This window comes from Magnolia sinica, chromosome 18 (assembly GCF_029962835.1).
Source record: "Magnolia sinica isolate HGM2019 chromosome 18, MsV1, whole genome shotgun sequence".
Taxonomy (NCBI): domain Eukaryota; kingdom Viridiplantae; phylum Streptophyta; class Magnoliopsida; order Magnoliales; family Magnoliaceae; genus Magnolia; species Magnolia sinica.
Window position 1 is genome coordinate 6,571,561 of NC_080590.1, and position 20,202 is coordinate 6,591,762.

General features: G+C 42.0%; 2 protein-coding genes across 4 annotated transcripts; one reads left to right on the forward strand and one right to left on the reverse strand.

The window, feature by feature from the left end:
- Positions 1–1,266: 1,266 nt before the first annotated feature.
- LOC131233734 (transcription factor MAMYB) lies at positions 1,267–2,208 on the reverse strand. Its single transcript, XM_058230519.1, has one exon. It carries the CDS (start codon positions 2,206–2,208, stop codon positions 1,267–1,269), a length of 942 nt encoding a protein of 313 aa, XP_058086502.1.
- Positions 2,209–4,946: 2,738 nt separating this feature from the next.
- LOC131233907 (5'-3' exoribonuclease 3-like) lies at positions 4,947–19,619 on the forward strand. 3 transcript variants are annotated; one of them, XM_058230752.1, is made up of 23 exons: positions 4,947–5,353; positions 5,865–5,967; positions 6,618–6,694; positions 6,784–6,975; positions 7,077–7,196; positions 7,298–7,360; positions 7,429–7,578; positions 8,094–8,258; positions 8,402–8,479; positions 11,350–11,427; positions 11,914–12,072; positions 12,182–12,277; positions 12,358–12,453; positions 14,940–15,010; positions 15,324–15,452; positions 15,557–15,633; positions 15,723–15,763; positions 16,042–16,116; positions 16,228–16,385; positions 18,055–18,159; positions 18,245–18,320; positions 18,432–18,514; positions 19,051–19,619. In XM_058230752.1, the coding sequence occupies exons 1-23, from the start codon at positions 5,150–5,152 to the stop codon at positions 19,388–19,390; spliced, it is 2,736 nt and encodes a 911-aa protein (XP_058086735.1). In that variant the 5' UTR covers positions 4,947–5,149; the 3' UTR covers positions 19,391–19,619. The 3 variants fall into 3 exon arrangements, with proteins under 3 accessions (XP_058086735.1, XP_058086736.1, XP_058086737.1); XM_058230753.1 differs by having other exon boundaries at positions 12,188–12,277; XM_058230754.1 differs by lacking the exon at positions 5,865–5,967 and having other exon boundaries at positions 5,214–5,353.
- The last annotated feature ends 583 nt before the right edge of the window (positions 19,620–20,202 follow it).

Sequence of the window (20,202 nt, forward strand, 5' to 3'; positions counted from 1 at the left end):
GGCTTGTGCACAGGTGCAATGAGCTGCGCTAATTTCACTTTCTACAATGGGGTCCATTTTTCAGTGATCCAAACCACACACTTTTTGGGCCCCTCTATCTGGGTTCCATGCACTAAAAATCTCCTTGTATGGATAAGATTCTGTATCTCCATTCAACCATTCTCCATTGAACTTGTATTAATAGTCATTATCCCCACGATTTCATGTGGTGTGGTGTGGTCCACTTTGGCTTTGATTATGCTTCAATTTTGGCTCATGCCCTAAAAAGATATGAAAATATGGGTGGACAGGGTGGGATAAGACATACATCCATGGTGGGCCCAACAGAATTTACTCAGTACGTTATAACCTACTGAGTTACTCAGTAGTAGAGCTGGGCATGGGACAACTCGACTCGGCAAACTCATTCAGACCCGACTCGGTCCAAACCGAGTCGACGTCGTCCAATGCAATCCGAACTCAAACCGAGTCAAATTCGGGTCACCCAGTAACTCGACCCAACCCGAAATCAAACTCAGTACTTACTAGACTGGATTCGAAAGTCAACTCATACGTATATATAATTCCTTTTTAAAAACTCAGATATGATGCCATGTGGCTGATGGAGAGGCTGTGATTCTGGCAAGTGCACCCAGCCCGACTCGGCGCTTCTGACCGGGTCGGACTCGGTCCGGATTAGTCCAGGCCAAACCAGGACTCGGATCTGGTCAGGCATGCTGGACTCGGTACTGAGTCGGGTCGAGTTCGGGTAATGTCTATTTCAAGACCGGGTCCGGATCGAGCCCTAACTAGGTCCGACTGGACTTGATGCCTAGCTCTACTCAGTAGGCAATCCGCTTCCCTCAATCCCCAGTGTCCCCCATTGTTCCTTTTCGTGCGGCCCACCTGAGTAACAGATCAGGAGGGATGATCTAGCCGAGGGGACACGTCATGGTGGGCCCCACACAGCTCGAAAGTACAGCAATTACCGTACGTTGTATGTAACCATTTCCCAATGCATTACAACAATTCTCATAACAAATTACAGTAGGAAGCTTTCATTCTTGCTGAGATCAGACTAGAAATTAGTTTCCTCCGTCTCATAACCAACAAAACAAACTACATTTTTTAGAATCCAAACGCATAAATCCCATTTCCCAAAATCGCCTTAAATCGTTCACCAAGTATAAGATCGATTTCACAGTAAAATAGAATACAAGATGCAGGAATTACCTCATCGCAGCCGTCGAAAAAATATGGAAAATGCAGCAGATTTCTCGAACTCTCCTACGTTTTGGAGCTGCGAAAATCCCTTTTCAGCTCAGCAACCCTCTTCACACAGCAGGCCTTGGATTTTCCAGGAACTGCAGCTGCAATCTTCTCCCACCTCATACTCGCATCCTTCGGAAATGCTTTCAATGCATTCAGCAATGCAATGTCTTCTCCAGAGCTCCAATCTGAACTCTCTTTCTTCGAATCTCCTTCGTCCATTTCGACGGATGGCGACGGATCTCCATTAACGCTCTCCAACTGCTTGCTCAACGGCTTCCTCTGCTTCAAAAACTGCGCGAACGGATCACCGCCACCCGATCTCTTCTCCGCCATCGATTTCGCCGTCTTGATCACGCTCTCCAGCCCGTGCCGCCCATGGAATGCCTCCGCGATCGATTCCCACCGCCGCGGCGCCCCGACCGGATGCTTCGCGATCTGCTTCTTCAGGAGATCGAAATCCTCATCGTCCCATTCCCTCTCCTCTTCGATCCTCGGCCCTGTCTCGCCGTTGCGGGCCGGATTCTCGATCTTCGGCTCCTCCGGCCTTTCCGTGGGTACCTGAGATGGAGAATTTAGATAGGGATTGTCGGATCGTTGGGTTTTCGGCCTGCGATTGGGGATTTTCTTCCTGGATTCTTCGAGGGGCGTCGGATCGGGATCTGACGGCTGGAGAGGCTCACCGATGCCGACGCGGATGTCGCCGCCCGTGAATGAGGTTGGGGCGAAGGGCCCGAGTGCGAGAGAGATCGAAAACCAGATGAGGAGGAATTGGAGGGTTTGGGATTGAGAGAATGAGGAGAAGAAAGCGAGGAAGATGAGGAGAGAGGAGACGGAGATGCAGATTAGGGTTAGGGTTTTGCTGGTTTTCTGGATTTCGTCTGGTTTGGGGATTGGAGTCGAAGAGATGCGGGTTTGGAGAAGGAATCTGGGCCTCGTCTCTTCGTCTATGAACTCCATTGATGAGGCCTGTGAGAGGAGGTGAGGAAGCAGGGGATAGAAGGGCTTTTAAATGGTGCACTGGGAGTTTATTATAGTGCTGTTGTTTGAGGTGGCGGGTAACGTGCGCCGGTGGGGTACTTGGAGTAGGTTAGTGTGGGAAATGGGGCTGGTCTGGGCTTGGTTATGGCATGTGCAATCCAGTCTCCAGGCCCAGGCAAGTACAACACCTATTTCACGCCACGCGTAAAACACCGATTCGCTGTGGGGCTCGCCATATTGAATATATAAAATCCACTTCGTCCACCAGGTCCCCGTCCTTGATTCTAGGCCACGGGGCAAACGATCAGCGAGATCCACAGTTCTTGTGGGCCACACCAGAGGTAAAAATGGGGATAGAATGCCAACCATTTGTTTGTTTGAGGCCACCATAGTCGGTATCTTTCATCAAATCCGTTAATCAGCTATAAATCATCAATATTAAGTAAGAATATTAAAATCAGCATGATACAAAACTCATTCAGGACACAACGCATAAACTAAAGTAAGAGTTCTAATTTGATTGCCTGACTTCCAAATAGAGTTTGGGTGTGTTACGACTGAGTATTCCAGACGCGGACTGCGTCCTATCCGGCCAGTCTCTAGCCACGAGCAGGCAGTCTTGACTATCATGTATCTGTTTATCTATGTCATTCGTCCCTTTTCTATAGTATCATTTGAAGGTATGCAAACTTGAGGCAGATTCGAAGCTTAAGTCCAACTAATAAGTTGTGTTACCTTAAATGCCCATGGCATTAAATGAAGTTGCATTAAATGTAAGATTCATCGGTTGATGTGCGTGGTTCACTTGAGCTTGGATTTACCTCATTTTTTCTATTCATACTTTAAAATTATCTGAGACAAGGGATGGACGGCATAGATAAATAGATACATTACGGCAGGACTTTCGACAAAACTGTCCGGTTGTGGCTAAAGACGGGCGGGTAAAGCAATCCGCGTCCGAGTACTCCAGTCTCATATTCGGCATGCACGGTCGGGCTCAAGAGAGTGAGTCCCGCATCACGATCCATGGGAGCCATAGAGGCTTGCCCTGGCCTCTACGGATTGGTTCTAAGCAGGGGCTCTATAGGGCCCACTGTACTGCACGGGTGTGGATCTATCTTTTAAATCATTTTAACATATGAGCTCAAAATTAAGCAAATTTAAGCTTCAAGTAGACCACACCACAGGAGGCAGACCTTCCTAGGGCACACGGGGATGATGATTTGCCATCCAACCTGTCCACAGGTTCACACGAAGAGAAAACACAAATATCACTTTCTTGAGCTCCCAAAAAAGCTTTCAATGGTGAGTGTTCAATTCCTACTGTGGTCCATTGGAACCTTAGATCGGGCAAAATGGATGGTGCCCCCTTGGTCACACGTGACCTGAAGGTACACTGATGTATATGATGTATATCCATGCAGTGTAGCAGTTTTTTTCAGCTCTTTCGAGCACATGTTAAAACATATCTAAATTTCAATTATAAGCGTTTTCCTTGAGCCATGTAATATGACCGTGGAAACAAGTGAAGATGTACACGAACTGAGTTGGCACGGTTAACTTATTTGACTCGACTTGAAAAAGCTTAATTTGACTCAGTTCAAAATTCAGTTTGAGGTGACTCAAGCTAATTTTTGGAGCTTGAAGAAATTTCCAGTTGAGTTTGAGTTCATCGGAGCTCGAATCGACTTGGATCGAACCTCAATTCAAATCAAACCAATTCGGTAACTCAATTATTTTGATATTGATGTTGTTTACCAAGTATTTTATAAAACAACTCAGCGTAATATTGTTTCGGGTGCATACATTTCCTGTAAGATCAGTTGTTGCAAGGAAGGTATGAATAGAATCTTTACTCTTGCTTGGTTGGTAGACTCTCGGGAGTTTCAACACCCAGTCACGGGTTCGAGCATCCATAGGTGATAAAATCCCACTGCAACGTGAGTGTGTCGGGTGTGTGCATGTGTGTAAAAATTTTGAAAAAAAAAAAAGAAAAAAGAAAAGAAAAGAGAAGGTATAGATATGAAACAAATCACTATCAAATAAAAAAGCATTATATTATAAAACTATTCTTGTATATTAAATTTGATGCTGCCTATTGAGTGTTTGATGAAATACATGTAAATTATCGTTCTTGTTTTTCATACCGTGAGAAATTAAATGTGTACTTTGTGTTAGAAAAAATGCTGCAAAAGCTTGAACTAGCCTAAGTTACTGACGGAATCAAGTTGATCCGTGTTCAAGCTCATGTCAGCTAGTAGCTGAGCCGAGTTGAGCTGTGCCAAGCTTGCCTCAGTCCAACTCACATACAACTCTACTAACAAGTGGATGGCTAATAAATATTATAGTCGGCTATGGAAGTTTCAAGTGATGAGGGTTCAATGACCATTATTTCTCCAGGTGTGGTCCAATTAAGATTTGGATCTGCTTTATTTTTGAGGGCATTAAATCAAATGGGCTGACAAAACTGATGGATGGTGTCCATATACAACCCACATCAAGGTGGGCCCGACGGTGAGGGCAGCACCTGCTAACGTGTTACTCGATTAACACCTGATCCGCTGCCTCCGCCAGACGGGGCAGGCTGCAATCCCGTTCCGGTCTCGTCCCACACGTGTGTTCCATGGCAGAAGTGAGTGCCAACACTAGGAAGCTTTAACGGTCTTGGATCATTCTCCCGCGCACGTGGCAAAGCGTGCTGCATTTAACCTGCGCACGGCTTCCCGTTCACTCCCTCTTTCCGGCGGGGCTCTGCTTCAGCCCTAATAACGCCCACCGGGCCAGCTTCAGCTCCAGCTCTACTTCGAAGCCTAACCCTAACCCTAGAATCACAAAACCAGTCCAAAACCCTCGTCATTTCATCTGCTCTTCAACTTCAACTCCAACTCCTCACAATCCATTGGAGAGAGAGGGGCTGACAATGGGAATTCCTGCCTTCTACCGATGGCTGGTGGAGAAATACCCCCTGTCTGTCGTGGACGTGCTCGAGGAAGTCCCGATCTTCGCCAATGGCGTACCGGTCCCCGTTGACACCAGCAAACCGAACCCCAACGGTATCGAATTCGACAATCTCTATCTCGACATGAACGGGATCATCCACCCCTGTTTCCATCCCGAAGGCCAGGTATTGTTTCTGCCACCATCTTGAATTCTTGTCATATTTCATTGAGAGAAGCTCATGTGGACACTGGCAATTGAATCTGGAGGCTCATGGTGATTGGATGATTCTAACCTTCAAAAGATCTGTTTGCCAAGCTATCGGCGGGATGGTTATGGTCATCGGATTGAAATGGTTTTGTCCAAAGTCGACTATATCGGATGGAGCATTCACATTGATCGTTGAACTTGTATTTGATAAAACATTATTTGACCTTTTTGATTGAGAACATAAACTTCATATGGTAGTGTTTGGGTCGAGAAGTTCCTCTGATCCGTGTGAATTTTTCATGGTGGCCCATGAAAAGTGGCTTGAACCCAATGGATGGTCCCCATTGATGATTTGAATATCCAAGTGGCTAAAAGCACCAGTGCGCACCAACTATTCATGTGCCTGGAGTCTCCCTCTTTTCTTTTATCACTTGGAGTTGATTTGATGTGTTCTTGTGTATCTCATCAATTTTTTGTATTTGGTTCAGCCTGCCCCAAAGAACTATGAAGAGGTTTTCAAGGCTGTGTTCAAGTACATAGATCGCATTTTCTCGATGATTCGGCCTCGAAAGCTCCTTTACATGGCTATTGGTAAGTCAAACATGTCTCCAATCATCCTTTCTCTGCTAGTGAAAGAACTTTCGATACTCGTTTGCTGTACCAGACGCCTGGATGATCCAATTGTCAATTTGGGCTGTCTGACCGTTGACCTGCCATTGAATTACCACTGTAGAAATATCACATCAAATGAACAAATCCTAATCATTTGCATAGCTTGTTCTCCCATTTGATGGTTGATAAAGACTACCTTTTTAGTTACAATTCGATCCTACCATCTGGATGGTTGGAATTGTATAATCATGATTATTTTTTAGTTAGCGACAACCCATGGTCAGGGTTTCCATATGGATGGTCTAGATCAATGATAGTGGTCCATTTATCCAATAATATGTCTCATGGTGCAAATGACTTGTGGCAGATAGTTATTATTATATGCATGGATTTGAGCAACGGTCTCAGAGTGTGACTCAGCTGGGGACCGAAACTGGTCCAACTTGTCGGTCCCATTTTGGTCTTGTATTGGTCTGGTGATCATCTCATTTCAGACTGAAACAGATAGGACTCGGATGATACTGAGTCATATAGGTTGATGTTTCAAACTATGCTGATACATGTGTGCGAGTGCATATGTGTAATCTGCTTTCTCTAATTTGGTTATGTTTGTGTTGAATTACACATAGATGGTGTTGCACCTCGAGCTAAGATGAACCAGCAGCGTGCAAGACGATTCAGGGCTGCCAAAGATGCAGCAGATGCGGTGTGTTCACCATCCACCACCACCATCATTATCCTTGATGTCTTATTATTTGGAATTATGGGTTTCATTTCATGATGGATTAATTTCAGGCAGCTGAGGCAGAGAAGCTAAGAAGCACATTTGAATTGGAAGGGGAAAAGTTAGCTCATTTGGAACAAACTAAAATGTTAGACTCTAACGTTATTACGCCTGGAACCGAGTTCATGGCTACATTATCATCAGCTCTTCATTATTACATACACCTGAGATTGAACATGGATCCAGGGTGGCGTGGCATCAAGGTACACACAACAATCTATCTGTTACCATTGATTTATTCTCTCCTATTTCTTCTTTGGCTTTGGAATCTTTATGCAACTCTGACTGCATGAGAATTTCAAAGGTTATTCTTTCTGATGCCAATGTGCCGGGTGAGGGGGAGCACAAGATAATGTCGTACATTCGCTTGCAAAGAAATCTACCAGGGTTTGACCCGAATACACAACATTGCCTGTATGGGTTGGTAAATGTCTCCACCTTTTGTCTTAGATATCTAGCCGACTGGAAGCTTTTATGTCGATTTTCTTGGCTTCTTGACATGACTTTCTGAATTTGTCATTTCAGGATGCTGACTTGATCATGCTTGCACTGGCTACACATGAAGTGCATTTTGCAATTCTTAGAGAGGTTGGTATGTTAGAAGCTTTGCTCATTAAATTTTGGTCGGTCGATTCCGATTTGAGTTTCTTGTGTAGGATGTACGTACATTCCGTCAAAATGATAAGAGCCAAAAATTTGGTAAGAATGCCCCTCCGATAGCTCATCAGCATGGGAAGCAGGAGGTAAAGCAAAAGGAAGCTGCAGGCACAGATGTTAATGATGATGGTCCAAGGCAGAATTTTCAGGTTGGTATTGTTTTTCTTACAAAAAGGAAAGGACTCCAATCATCCAGAGATGTCGCTCAAAGGCAAAGAGGTCTTCAACATCATTGCAATGTTAACCAGTGTTGAGTTGCTACAGCTCTTCTTCTTCTCTCTTAATGAATAACAGAGAATTTATGAAGAAAGACTAGAAGTACTTTAGACTTTAGAGGGACTATGATACATGCAGGAAAAGGAAAATTACAAGCCAAAAAAATTGGAAGTAATAGTCAGTAAGCCAATTAACTGCCAGTGGAGTTCTTGTTTTCGTATGTATCCGGCACTAGTACTCTTGAGGCATGCACTCAACTCATCGTCGAAGGGTTGGTCCAGCCATTGTGTCTTTGGCTTGGCCTATAATGTGGCTTGCCTAGGGTCCTAGGCTTGCCACACCTATATTTTGGGCTCAATCCTGTTTGTTGAGATCAAATATGCCAATATTGCAGTGTTAAACCTTTATTTTCCTACATCTAACTGGTGATCACCATTTTCTGTTACAGTTTCTCAACACTTGGGTTCTCAGGGACTATTTAGAGCATGACTTGAGAATACCAGATTCAATGGTGAAAGTAGATCTGGAACGATTGGTTGATGATTTTGTTTTCATGTGCTTATTTGTGGGTAACGATTTTCTTCCCCACATGCCTTCACTGGAAATTTCTGAGGTGTGTATTGCTGCTGCACTTGAAGACATTCTGCTGGGTTTCTAAATTTGTGTGCATCTCTGAAATATTTTACATATTTAAGCATGACATCAATTTTTGTGCAAATTATGACTAAATATTTATTGTTGCTGATTTTGTGATAGGGTGCGATTGACCTACTAATGACTGTGTACAAGAAGGAGTTTGTTCGAATGGGCGGTTACCTGACTAATTCTTTTGAGGTCCTTTGAGCCTTTGCATTGCCTTCAAATAATTCAACATTTTGGGTTTTCATAATTGTTGCAATGCTTGCCTAACTTTTGTTAGTCCTACCTTGTCTAATGGCATGGAATTATGCCCCTCTTCCCCCATCTATTTATTGCCTTTTGATTTTTGAATCCATTTCTGCCTCATTGTTGTTTGAGGCATCCATGGTTTTTTTGTGTCTGAGCCTGCTTGGAACTTAGTGTCATTAATATTATGTTAGTACAGCAGCATACAGTGAGGAAATGCCTTTTATAATGAGTGTATTTAAATGCACATATGTGAGCTTCAATCTTAATATGAATGCATCTCCGTGGTTGCATTGCAAAAGGGTAAACTGTGTGCATGCATATTACTAAAATTTTGCATGCTAATAGTTAGGCTGTAACTGTTTAAGAAAGAAAATTAATAATTTGGTTGCAATCAATTCTGTGGGATTTGTGGGCCCAAATAGGAAATAGCAGAAATTAGTAAGAAGATGCAGGTGTAGTTGAATCATATATATAGAGAGAGTAATCACGTAGATGATTCCGTTTTGAATCTAGCCTGTGATATGTCAGAAGCTAGCTTTTATTTCAAGTACAATCCTTCCATCTTGGGTTCAGAGAACTGTCTTTTGGGATAAATTGGGTAGACACGCCGATATCTCATATTCAATTCGCTGACGATACGCTGATCACATTTGAAGCGGATTCTGAAGCCATCATAAATCTCCACATGTCTATTAGATGTTTTGAGGCTGTGTCTAGGCTGCACATTAACATGGCCAAATCCAAAGTCTTTGGGATCAATGTATCCGAGCTAGATCCAAATTCTTTTGCTCGGATTTTGGGTTGCTTGACTACCCCGCTCCCGACGTTCTTCGTGGGCCTGCCGCTTGTCATTGGTACCCCTCCATTATCTATGTGGGACAAGGTGGTGGAGAAATTCCAAAAGACGTTGGCCAGATGGAAATGTAGGTACTTGTCTATGGGGGGCAGGCTCACGCTTATTAAAGCTGCATTGTCGAATATTCCCATATATTTCAATTTTCATGTCCTTCTTTATCTGTCTGTCAGCTGTTCTGCGCTGGATCGACAAGCTGAGAAGAGATTTTTTGTGGAGCAGCAAGGAAAATCAGAAGAAATTCCATCTCCTGAACTAGCAAGAGGTCTGCGGACACTTCCAAGACGGAGGTGCAAGCGTCAAAAACCTGAAGGTGATGAACAAGGGTCTCCTGTACAAGTGGACCTGGAGACTCGGATCGGAGTAGGAAGCTTTATGGAATAGTGTCATCAAAGGGAAATATGGGTCATCGTCGGGAGATTGGTGGACCAGGGATTCTTCAGCCTACAGAGCTTCTCGCATTTGGAAAGGAATCCTTCGTTCCAAAAATTCGGTAATTGAGAATATTGCTTTTCATTTGGGGAACGGGTCGGTGATTCGGTTTTGGGAGGAGCACTAGTTAGGGGAAAGGAGTTTGAGGGATAGCTTCCCATCTATTTATCGCCTCGTTGTCAAGAAGGATAGGTCTGTTGACAGCTTTTTCTCTCAAATGGAGTCTGGTTTAGTTTGGGATATCAGCTGCTGTAGAAATCTTTATGACTGGGAGGTAGTTCATTATGCTGAGCTTCTTAATTGTTTATCCAGGGTTAGCCCGACCCAGTCCGAACCGGATAAAATTATATAGACCAAAGAAAAATCCACCCATTTCTCGATGAAGTCCCTCTACGCTACTCTTCTCCCCTTGCAACGTTGGCTTCTCCATTTATCTGGAAATATCCCGTCCCCTCAAAATATATCTATTTTGCTTGGCTGACCTCTAGGAATCGGATTCTTACCTTAGACAATCTCATGAAGAAAGGTATGCAACTTGCCAACATCTGTCTATGTTGCATGGGCTGTGATGAATCGGTTGATCACCTCCTCGTGCACTGCCCTTTCATCTCTCAGATCCGGTAGGACTTTCTTTCAAGCTTCAACGTTAGCGGTTATGTGCCAGCTTCTGCCTCCTCTTTGCTCGGTTACTGGCACGGCTTTAAGTTGGGTAAAATCAGATCTAAGGTTTGGAAAATGGCAGTTATGGCTATTTGGTAGGCGGTTTGGAAGGAAAGAAACGATAGATGTTTCAACAATGCACAAGCTTCGGCTCAAGTTGTGGGATCGAGAGCAAAAAAACTTCTTATAGAATGGGCTTCTAATGTGTCTTTTCTTAGAGATTTTAACTTTCTCTTTTTAGGCTTGTAGTGTTTTTTCTTTTTTGGCTTCGGTTCTGCTATCTCAGCAGCCCCCGTTGTTCTCTTCTTTCGTTTTTAATTTAATCCCGTTGCTTTAAAAATAAAAATAAAAATTGGGTATTCCTTCATTTAGAAATAAATGATGGTTCAAGCTGATACATTGTCTCTTTCTTTAGGTTGTTTTGATGCTTTTATTTTTTAAGGTCAGGCCTAGCCCCCTCACTTTGCTGCTTCTTTTTTGTGATATTGATAATAGGAAAATTATGGACCAGTAGCTCCCTCCTTTTGATAAAGGATTCCTATAATATGAGGCATTGCTCTGTTTTTGGTCCTGCATTAATCTGAGATTATTTAGTAGTGTACCTTGCCTTCTCTCTCTGTTCCTAAATTTGTATTTTGTATCTAGTTTATAGATACAAGCATATACACACAAGTTAACAAACCCATGACTTATTAAACTTATAGTAAAATTTCTTACTGGAGCTCGGGGACTCGGCGAGTTATATGTGTCACATTTGATAGAATTGTTCTATGCTTGCAAAGAAGTGTTGCATTAATTGAAGTGCTCTAAAAATGTTATGCCTTATTCAAACATTTTGTGATATTCATTTTTGGTTGTTCATATTCTACAGGTGGATTTGGAGCGTGTGGAGCACTTCATACAAGTAGTTGGCTCTTATGAAAATGCCATCTTTAGGAGACGTAGCCAGGTTCTGCCGCTTGCTACTCCCTATTCTTGAGACTTTCAAACACTGTGTGCCACTTTAAAATAGAAATCAACATTGCTTCCTGCTAACATATGCATTTACTATTGCAATTTCTTTAATTGGTAGAATTTCTTAGAGGAACGTAAGGAAAAAAATAATGCAGCGGCTGTAATTCTCTATGTAAATCCCATACTACATTTGGAAACTGATCAGTCCTTACAAGGTCTTAAATCAGGAGGGAGGATAATGTCAAATTGGACTTGTAATTTTCGCCTAGAAGCTTATTGTTAAGAAACTCATCTCATTGGTATGCTTTGTGCATATGCTGCTAATTGAAGTTGCTTATTCTGTTTTTTTTGGCAAACACGAAGGAGAATGCATATTTCTATTTTGTTTTATTGTTGATAGGTATCCTTTTCCTGTAGCTGTTTAATCACCTGGTTGGTTACTAAGTTTGGCAATGATTTGATTTATTTTTTTCAATTACAGAAGGAAAAAGAGATCCACTTTCAGAATTCTTCAAATACCAGGCTTGGCAGCAATGGTGGCTCTTCATCACAGCAATGTGTTGAGCAGAGGAAGGCATCGAAGGATTTCTGGTCATCTCTTAAGCACACAGGAACACCAATTGCTCAGGCCTCACAAAATGTAAGTATTCAATATTAAATTACAGGCTCTTATTTGTGATCCATCAAAAGAAATTGTGGGCGGTGAACACGTATTCAGTATTCTTCATGCTCATGGCATTTCGTTGAAGCTACAGCCTGAGGCGAAGGAGTTGCGGAGCTCAGTGAATGGATTTCATCATGTGATTTCAAATGGTTCAGAATCCAGCGAGGCGATAGTTGACAAGGTTTGTCATGTCATTTAAGATCATGATACCCAATTCCTGGTGTTCATAATTATGTGCTCATTCAAGCTTAAATTTAACAGATAAAGCTGGGAGAAGAAGGGTGGAAAGAAAGGTACTATGCTGAGAAGTTTCACGTTATCAGTGAAGATGATTATAAGATTCTCAGAAGACATGCGGTACGCTAATTTGATGATAGTCACATTTTATCATCCATTGATTTTGTACTGCATTGTACAACCCTGAATTCAAAGGAGTTTCCTTACCCATCTTTGAGTGCAATTGGGGGTATGGTGAGGAGAGGTCCCTAGTCATCTTCTTCGCTCTTTGGTTATGTTTGGGTTCCTCTTAGCTTCTTGAGGGCAGGGGCCCTTTGTTTCAGAAGGTTTCTCATCATCTCTCCTCTGTATTGCTCTTTCTTTTTGATTGGTTGTAATAAAATTTGAGTTGCTATTAAAAAATAATAATCTGTACTGCATTGGTTGATTGAGATTTTTTGTTACTCGACTTCAATTTTGCTACCTTTCTGTCCCGACTGCCTTGCCACAAGGCTCAACTCTGATGGCTACTGTTGTATTCATTTTTATCAAGTGTTTTTAGTTAGGCTTGCTCATGTTGAATGCATGTTAAATAGGCCTTTGGTTTACCAACATTTGATTTGTAGTTGGACCATTTCTTTTGTACAAGGATTTTTCATCTGCAGATTTATCATATTTTTTCTTTCTTTTCTCTTTAACAAATATAGACTACAAACAGTCTCTGGCTCATTAGATGAGCTGGAAGAGATGTAGTGTGTGTGAGTGATCCAGGGTTCAATCCTCAATCCCTGGTAATGTTACCTTTCAAAAAAAAAAAAAAGAAAAAAGAAAAAAGAAAGAAAAGAAAAAAGAAGAAAACAAATATAGAGTATATCAATCAAAATGATGCATGTGAGTTTCTGCGTGTGTGCTTCTGTCTTTTTTTTTTTTTTTTTGAGAAGTGACGATTGTATTAAAGAGAAAAAACAGCAAAACAGAAACAAAGAGATCCGCTGAGATAGCAGATCAAGGCTAAAAACCTAAGAAGAGAAAATCTCTATCATTAAGAGCTTCAACATGAGAGGCCCATTTGATTAAGGCTCTTTTAGCCTTGGACAAAACACAGTCTGCAGAGTTAGCTGAGTCATGAAAACAGCGGTTATTCCGTTCTTCCCAAACAAACCACCAGACCGCGAGAACAGCCGTCCTCCAGAGTTTTGTTTTTTGTTTTCCGATTTGCACCCTGTGCCATGCTTGGAGCAGAAAGTCAGCCTTCTCAGGCAAGCACCAAGAGATGTTGAAGGAGTGAAAGAAGCCAGCCCATATAGATGAAATAAAAGAGTGTGTGTGCTTCTGTCTAAGTGAGTTGCATGACAATTTGTGCATCTACATGCATATATGCAGGCATACATGTATCTCATGGACACAGATAGTCACACTACTGGGTACACTTGATATGTTTTCAAATGCTGTACACTTGATCTTGAGCATTCACATACCATGATTTTGTGCACACATGATAGTGTATCTGTATGCATGAATGTCACCCACATGCATGACATACTTTCCTTTATAGTGCAAGTGTACACATGCAAATGGAAGTGCATGGCAGCACGTGTATGATGTTCATTTATTTCCAGAGAGGACTTACATTTATTGCATGCAGTGAGAGTTCACAACTTTTTTCTTTTAAAAATAATTTTTGTGTGCATATGCAATTCTAAGTACATGTGCAGAATCGAAGGGGTGTGCATGGGGTATTTCTGCACAAGCGACTCCCGTCCACACATGGATCTTTATCTAGCAAGCATCTTCAACCTCACATTTGTTTGTAATCGTACATCGATGTAGAGGTTGACATGCAAATCCACAGTAATTGTTCGAGGCATGTGCATGGCCTTGTAGTGTAGGTCCATGCAGATGCCCACGCATGTGCATTCCTATATATTTCATTCTCAGCATTGGAACTCACAAAGCATGGGCAGAGTTAAACAAAGGTAGAAAAGGTATAGCCTTCATTCCTAGTGGTCAAGGGAATTTGTAAAGAAAGATCAGGAGCGTAAATTGATATTAAAATCTCAGCCCAATGATAGAATTGAAGGTCTCTCATAGCCACCTGGGAACAGTTCCAACTGGAGATGAAATTATAGCGAGCCACTTGAGATGGTTCGGCCATCTGCTAAGAAAACTGGAAATGGTCTGGTAATAAAGGGGAACTATGGCTTTTGGTAGAGGTCATGAGAAGGGATGTGATGGCTTTCACTCACTGAAGATTGGATAAATAGGAATTTTTGGCAAAATAGGATATGCGAAGACCCCAATAGTTGGGACAGGGCTGATGATGATGATGATGAATGGTAGGATGGAAGGAAGTTGTCTTTTGTGTGTGTGTGTGTGTGTGTTTTCTACTTTCAGTCTCTAATTATACAATGAAGATTCCACCTGCTAGTTGCCTATTACTTCCTAGTGTTGGTGAGTTTCCTTGCATGCAGTTCTATTTTGGTCACATAACCGCTGTTAATTAGAGTGGCTGCTTCAAATGTGTTTTCCAAAGTTTTCTAGTTAAGTGAAGCTTGTGACTTTGTTTTAGTCCTCCAAGAACTTGGACAATTATAGGCTGCTTATGTGATTACTTGCATTATTTGTAGGTCCTGAAGTATACTGAAGGGATTTGCTGGGTCATGCACTATTACTACCAAGGAGTCTGCTCCTGGCAATGGTGTGAGCTGAATCCTGTTTTGTAGGCTTTATGGTTCTATTGCATACCTCCGTTTCTCTCCTCCTTTTCTTGGCAAGTTGTGATTTTTTTTCATTGGCTGATAGTTTTGGTGACTTGAAGATGGTATTCTGTTTGTTATATTCTTGAAAAATCTGTTTCACCTCGACCATGCCTTTTTTTAATTATTTTTTTGGGCTGATTAATGGATGCTTCCATTTAAAATAATATTTGGTGTTTGCTCTTTTTTTTTTTTTTTTAAATAAAAAAAATCTGATTTAATCCCCTCACTTATTATGTAAATCTCCATTCACAGGTTTTATCCTTATCATTATGCTCCATTTGCTTCAGACTTTTATGGCCTGGATCAGTTGGACATCCGCTTCACACTTGGGGTTCCTTTCAAGCCATTTGATCAGTTGATGGGTGTTTTGCCTGCTGCAAGGTTGGCAGTTTAGTTCATCTTGTTACAAGGAGCAAACCATTGTTTTCTTTTACTTATTTTTTTAGTTATCAACTCAGTGTGTGATTCAAATGGTGCATCTGCAGTGCACATGCACTTCCTTTGTTTTACAGGAAGTTGATGACGGATTCATCATCGCCTATTGCTGATTTTTATCCTAAAGGTGGGAGTGTGCTGGAACGTTTATAACTGTCCTTAAATGTTAGTGATTATTCTTTCGTAGCTCTTACATTGTTCCCTGACTTGGGACAGATTTTGAGCTTGACATGAATGGAAAACGTTACGCATGGCAGGTAATGGTGATTTCCTGAAAAGCCAATGGGGTTGAACTCTAGTTTCATGATATTAACCTAGGTTGGTACATCCTATAGCCTTGTATACACATGCCTTGAAAAGCATTGGTGCCCAGCTCATGTGCATGCTTGCATGCCTGTTGGTGCAAATGTGACTGTATGTGCATGCATATGTTGGCTGGAGATGTCAAGATCTACCCCACAGGGCCCTCTTTGATTAAAGTGTGGATGCTTAACTAAATAGGTACATGATTATATCTTTTTCTCTGGATGGGCAGGCTGTTTGTAAACTACCATTTATCAAGGAGTCCCGCCTTCTTGCAGAAATCACAAAGTTGGAAGACACCTTAACGGTAATACTTTCTTTTGTGGGTGGCTGTTCATACCTGATTCTTCTAGTTAATCTCTTTGCATTCTTCTGAAGTGGGCAATCTCTTCTACCTGACCAAGTTTCTTGCTTCTAGGATGAAGAAAAGCAGAGAAATAGTTTGGGTTTTGATGTACTCTTTGTTCACATGTCACATCCTTTATCAACAAAGATCATGTCATCCTATAGGCGTAAAAAGGATCACCCGAAATTGCTCAAGGCCAAAATCAAAAGAAAAATCAATCCGACTATCAGGTTTGTAATTAAAACCATCACCACACTGGGCATGTTAACCACATTCAAATCCAACACTTGCTTAGCTATTGCTGTTGGTACATGAAACAACCATGCAGCCTTAATTGATTATAATTATGTAATTTCATTTAAAAATAATGCTTGTGAGAGATTTGCACTCTTATTCCCGGTCCAAAGCCTGGATAGAGGAGGAGAATTGTGTGAGGTTGGCAGTTGGTGTGAAACTCTGACATGCAATTTTGCAAACTAATGAAATGAGTCCATAGTCCATACGCATCCGGTGGAGCCCTAGTGCCTGTCTAGGACAACACCAGAACTCTTTTGCAAGCTTCTGTGCTAGGCACAAAGCTCCCTGCATCAGTTTGCCAAGGCACAGGCGCTTAGTTTCTTCTACAACAGGTGTTAGTTTGCCTGGTTCCCAAGATTCCACGGAATTAAGCTCCTCTCATCTAACGGGAGGCTGATATATGTTCATAACCATGTAAAAAAACTTTTGGAGTGAAAGACCCCATGGACTATAAATACCCTTAGCGCATCATTTGTGGGGCTATTCTCCGACTTTTGGCTGTCGAGACTTCAGACACTGGCGTTCATCTCCCAATGGAGGTGAACCTTACTAATCTGAACATTCCCATTCCTGCTGGGAAGGCTTTGCACGAGGTGTAGACCTCCCAGGAGAAGCCTAAGCACCAGGCAATAGACTTCCTAGGGATAGGACTCCCCCCCCAGAGGAAAAGATTTACCGGATTCCATTTTCCAGAGGCCAAAAGATGGTTATCGGTTCAAGGACGCAAGGTGACCTTGCTTTTTCAGGGCAGGGTAAGAAGGGGTAGAGGAAATGCCTCCGGTCCTCTTCCCCATTACTTAGAAAAAGTGAGCCACCAGTTCAGGTACAAGATGCTATCATTACCGCCTGGACAATTAGACATCCAACCCGTAATCGCAACGACCCAATTGCAAGAGCGGAGCTCTACCAACTGAGCTATATCCCCCCGAGCCAAGTGGAGCATGCATGAAGGAGTCAGATGCTTCCTCGATTCTTTTCCCTGGCGCAGCTGGGCCATCCTGGACTTGAACCAGAGACCTCGCCCGTGAAGTAAATCATCGCACCTACGATCCAACTGATTGGGACAGAATCAATCCCGATGCCCAGTTGGTTATACAAGGACACTTTGAAGACAGAAGACCATAGATTAGGACTGATATGCATCATTTACATTTGCTATTATGTACCATGTAGCAGATTGTTTTTCCTTAGAGATTATAATCAAAGGCATGTGTAGCTTGGAATGTTTTTCGTTTCCTAGATCAATAAAAGCCTCTTGACGGAGCACATTTGGGTGCATATCATCTATGGAGGAGTTAATAATTTCAAACACTATCGTAAGTTAGACATTTCAGATGATGATCATGATGTTGATGTAATTGCATTTAAAACTTATTTTCACAATACATGTATGAGGGTGTAGCAATCAAAACCCTAAAATCCATGAAATAAAAATGGTAACCAATTTTTATTAATCAAGATTGCTCTGCATGAGAATTGGCCAGTTAAATAAAAATACCAACAGGAACATGGTTGGTTCAAGAAGTATGAAAATGATTAATCTATTTTCTTGCTATGAGTTTCTTCCCTCACAAATTGATGTCATTGAGGGTTTACTTGCAGTGGAGGAATGAATGGCTACATGTATATTTCTGATAAATCTGCTTGCCCTCTGGAAATTTGTTCCCCAATTAGAGACACGGAGAAGATTTCAAAGAACCAAATCATGTGAGTTTGCTTTTTGTTTCCCGTTACATGCCATTAAACTTGAAATATATCACATGTTTGATCGTTATCTTTCGGGTTCTTGCAGAACTGTGTTTTACAAGCACCCTCCTATCCATCCCCACATCCCCAGGCCACCAAAAGGGGTCATCAAGACTGGGAAGGTAGACAATCAGTGTCTTCTTTCTTTCTTCTCATTGTAGCCAGGATTTCCAATGATTCATCCACCTTGCTTATGGTCTATTTGTTCTTGTTTTTTTTTTTTTTGAACTCAGTCGGTTTCCAAGAGGGACGTGTTACCAATACCTTTGTTATGGCATGAGAAAACAGCTGTTCTGGGACGTGTATTTTCTGAAAGGTGATCATCTCCCATACAAACCTGTTTATTTAGTGAGAAAAACTTTGATACTTGGGCTATGTGATGGATGATACCCATGCACTTAGAAATTACTTAAATATTGCACACATGGCATACAAGCTGTCAAATTAAGCATTCCAAATTATGACATCCAGTGTAGATGTATCATGAACCAAAAATAGAGGTTATTTGATTATCTGATTATCTGATTGGTAGACATTTATGGGACAGCTAAAAATGAAAAAAATAAAATCTAATGGTCCTATTTCCACAAATAAGTGTCCACGGATCAGAGGCTACAATTGTTCAACCAATCTGATCTTGGGATTGTGACTTGGTGACAGTGGACTGCACAATCTAGTCAGCTTTGTTTGAGTTAATACATACCACCTGTACAATTTCTGAATGCCTGTGTACCAAGCATCATATGTGACCTGAGTATCATATAACTCTTATTTACTTCCTTTCCCCTCTCGTCTAATTGGGCCGTATAGATTGGTGACGTGTTCTCATAATCTCATCTGGTGCATGCACAGGCCTGTTCCCAATTCTATATCTGGCTCCTGCCTGGCAAAGTTGGCGCACAAGCTTGTATCGGAATACTATCTTGCAAACAAGAAAGACACTTCGGTTGCATGCAGAACCGAAGTCTCAACTGAAGTTTCGCCTTGGCACTCGAAAGAGATGGACGGAAAGGGAAGCTGCATGAATGACACAGGCAAGAGAAGGAAGAAGTGGGATGATGACAGCAAAGCCAAGAAGAAAAGGAAGCAAAGGGACGATGACAGCAAAGCCAAGAAGAAAAGGAAGCAGAGGGACAATGAAGGCAAAGCCAAGAGAATCAAGAAGCGAAGGAAATTTTCCCACAAAGCCTAAGCACGATTACCGGTGAATCTTAGCCTCTGAAATTTTGGTAGGGAGTGGAGGTATGCAGTTCAGAGCAAGATGCTATCGGTGTTTAAGTAGCCAAGCTTTTCTTAATTTATGCGATGATCCCCATGTATTACTATTCAAGTAAATTGTGCATTCTTTTCTTGGCCTCCAATGAAAATAATTGAAAGGTTGTTTGAGTGCATATGGGAGCAGATCCCATCTGCCTGGTTCAGTCCTCCCGCCTCCTATGCAATACACAAGGGCATGTCTACAATGATCTGGACCATTCATTTTTTTAGGGGGACGTCCACAGAATGGTCATGGATCAAAAGTCACGGTGATCAGACAATCCTCAACAATGGTGTCAAACCATGTGCGGGATCTGGACTTTAGCACAGTGGATGAGACAACAGCATAGGTGGGGGAATTATTGCACGATCCAACGCTCCCCTGTTTCACCTTCCAAAAATGTGGATGATAATATCAAGCAACTAGCTGCATGTGGGACCAAGTGGTGTGTATGGCATCCGAACCATACAGCAGGTTTGCCTCACCAGGAAAGTGGGGCGCCCCAGAAATCTTGCTGATCCAATAATCAGGTGGAGCTCACGAAATGACCAAATTCTCCTTCAATTTCAACAAATAACAGAAGAAAACATGCAATCCTTCATCAGCATTGTGATGCAAGTTCAATTCAGGAGTGGTTTTCCACATTCTCCATGAAAGTCACAGTACAAATGCATGTCACAATGATTTTGCAAACAAGTCTGGCTTATTTCAGGCATTAAGAAACTGAGGAATCACATCATTTTATT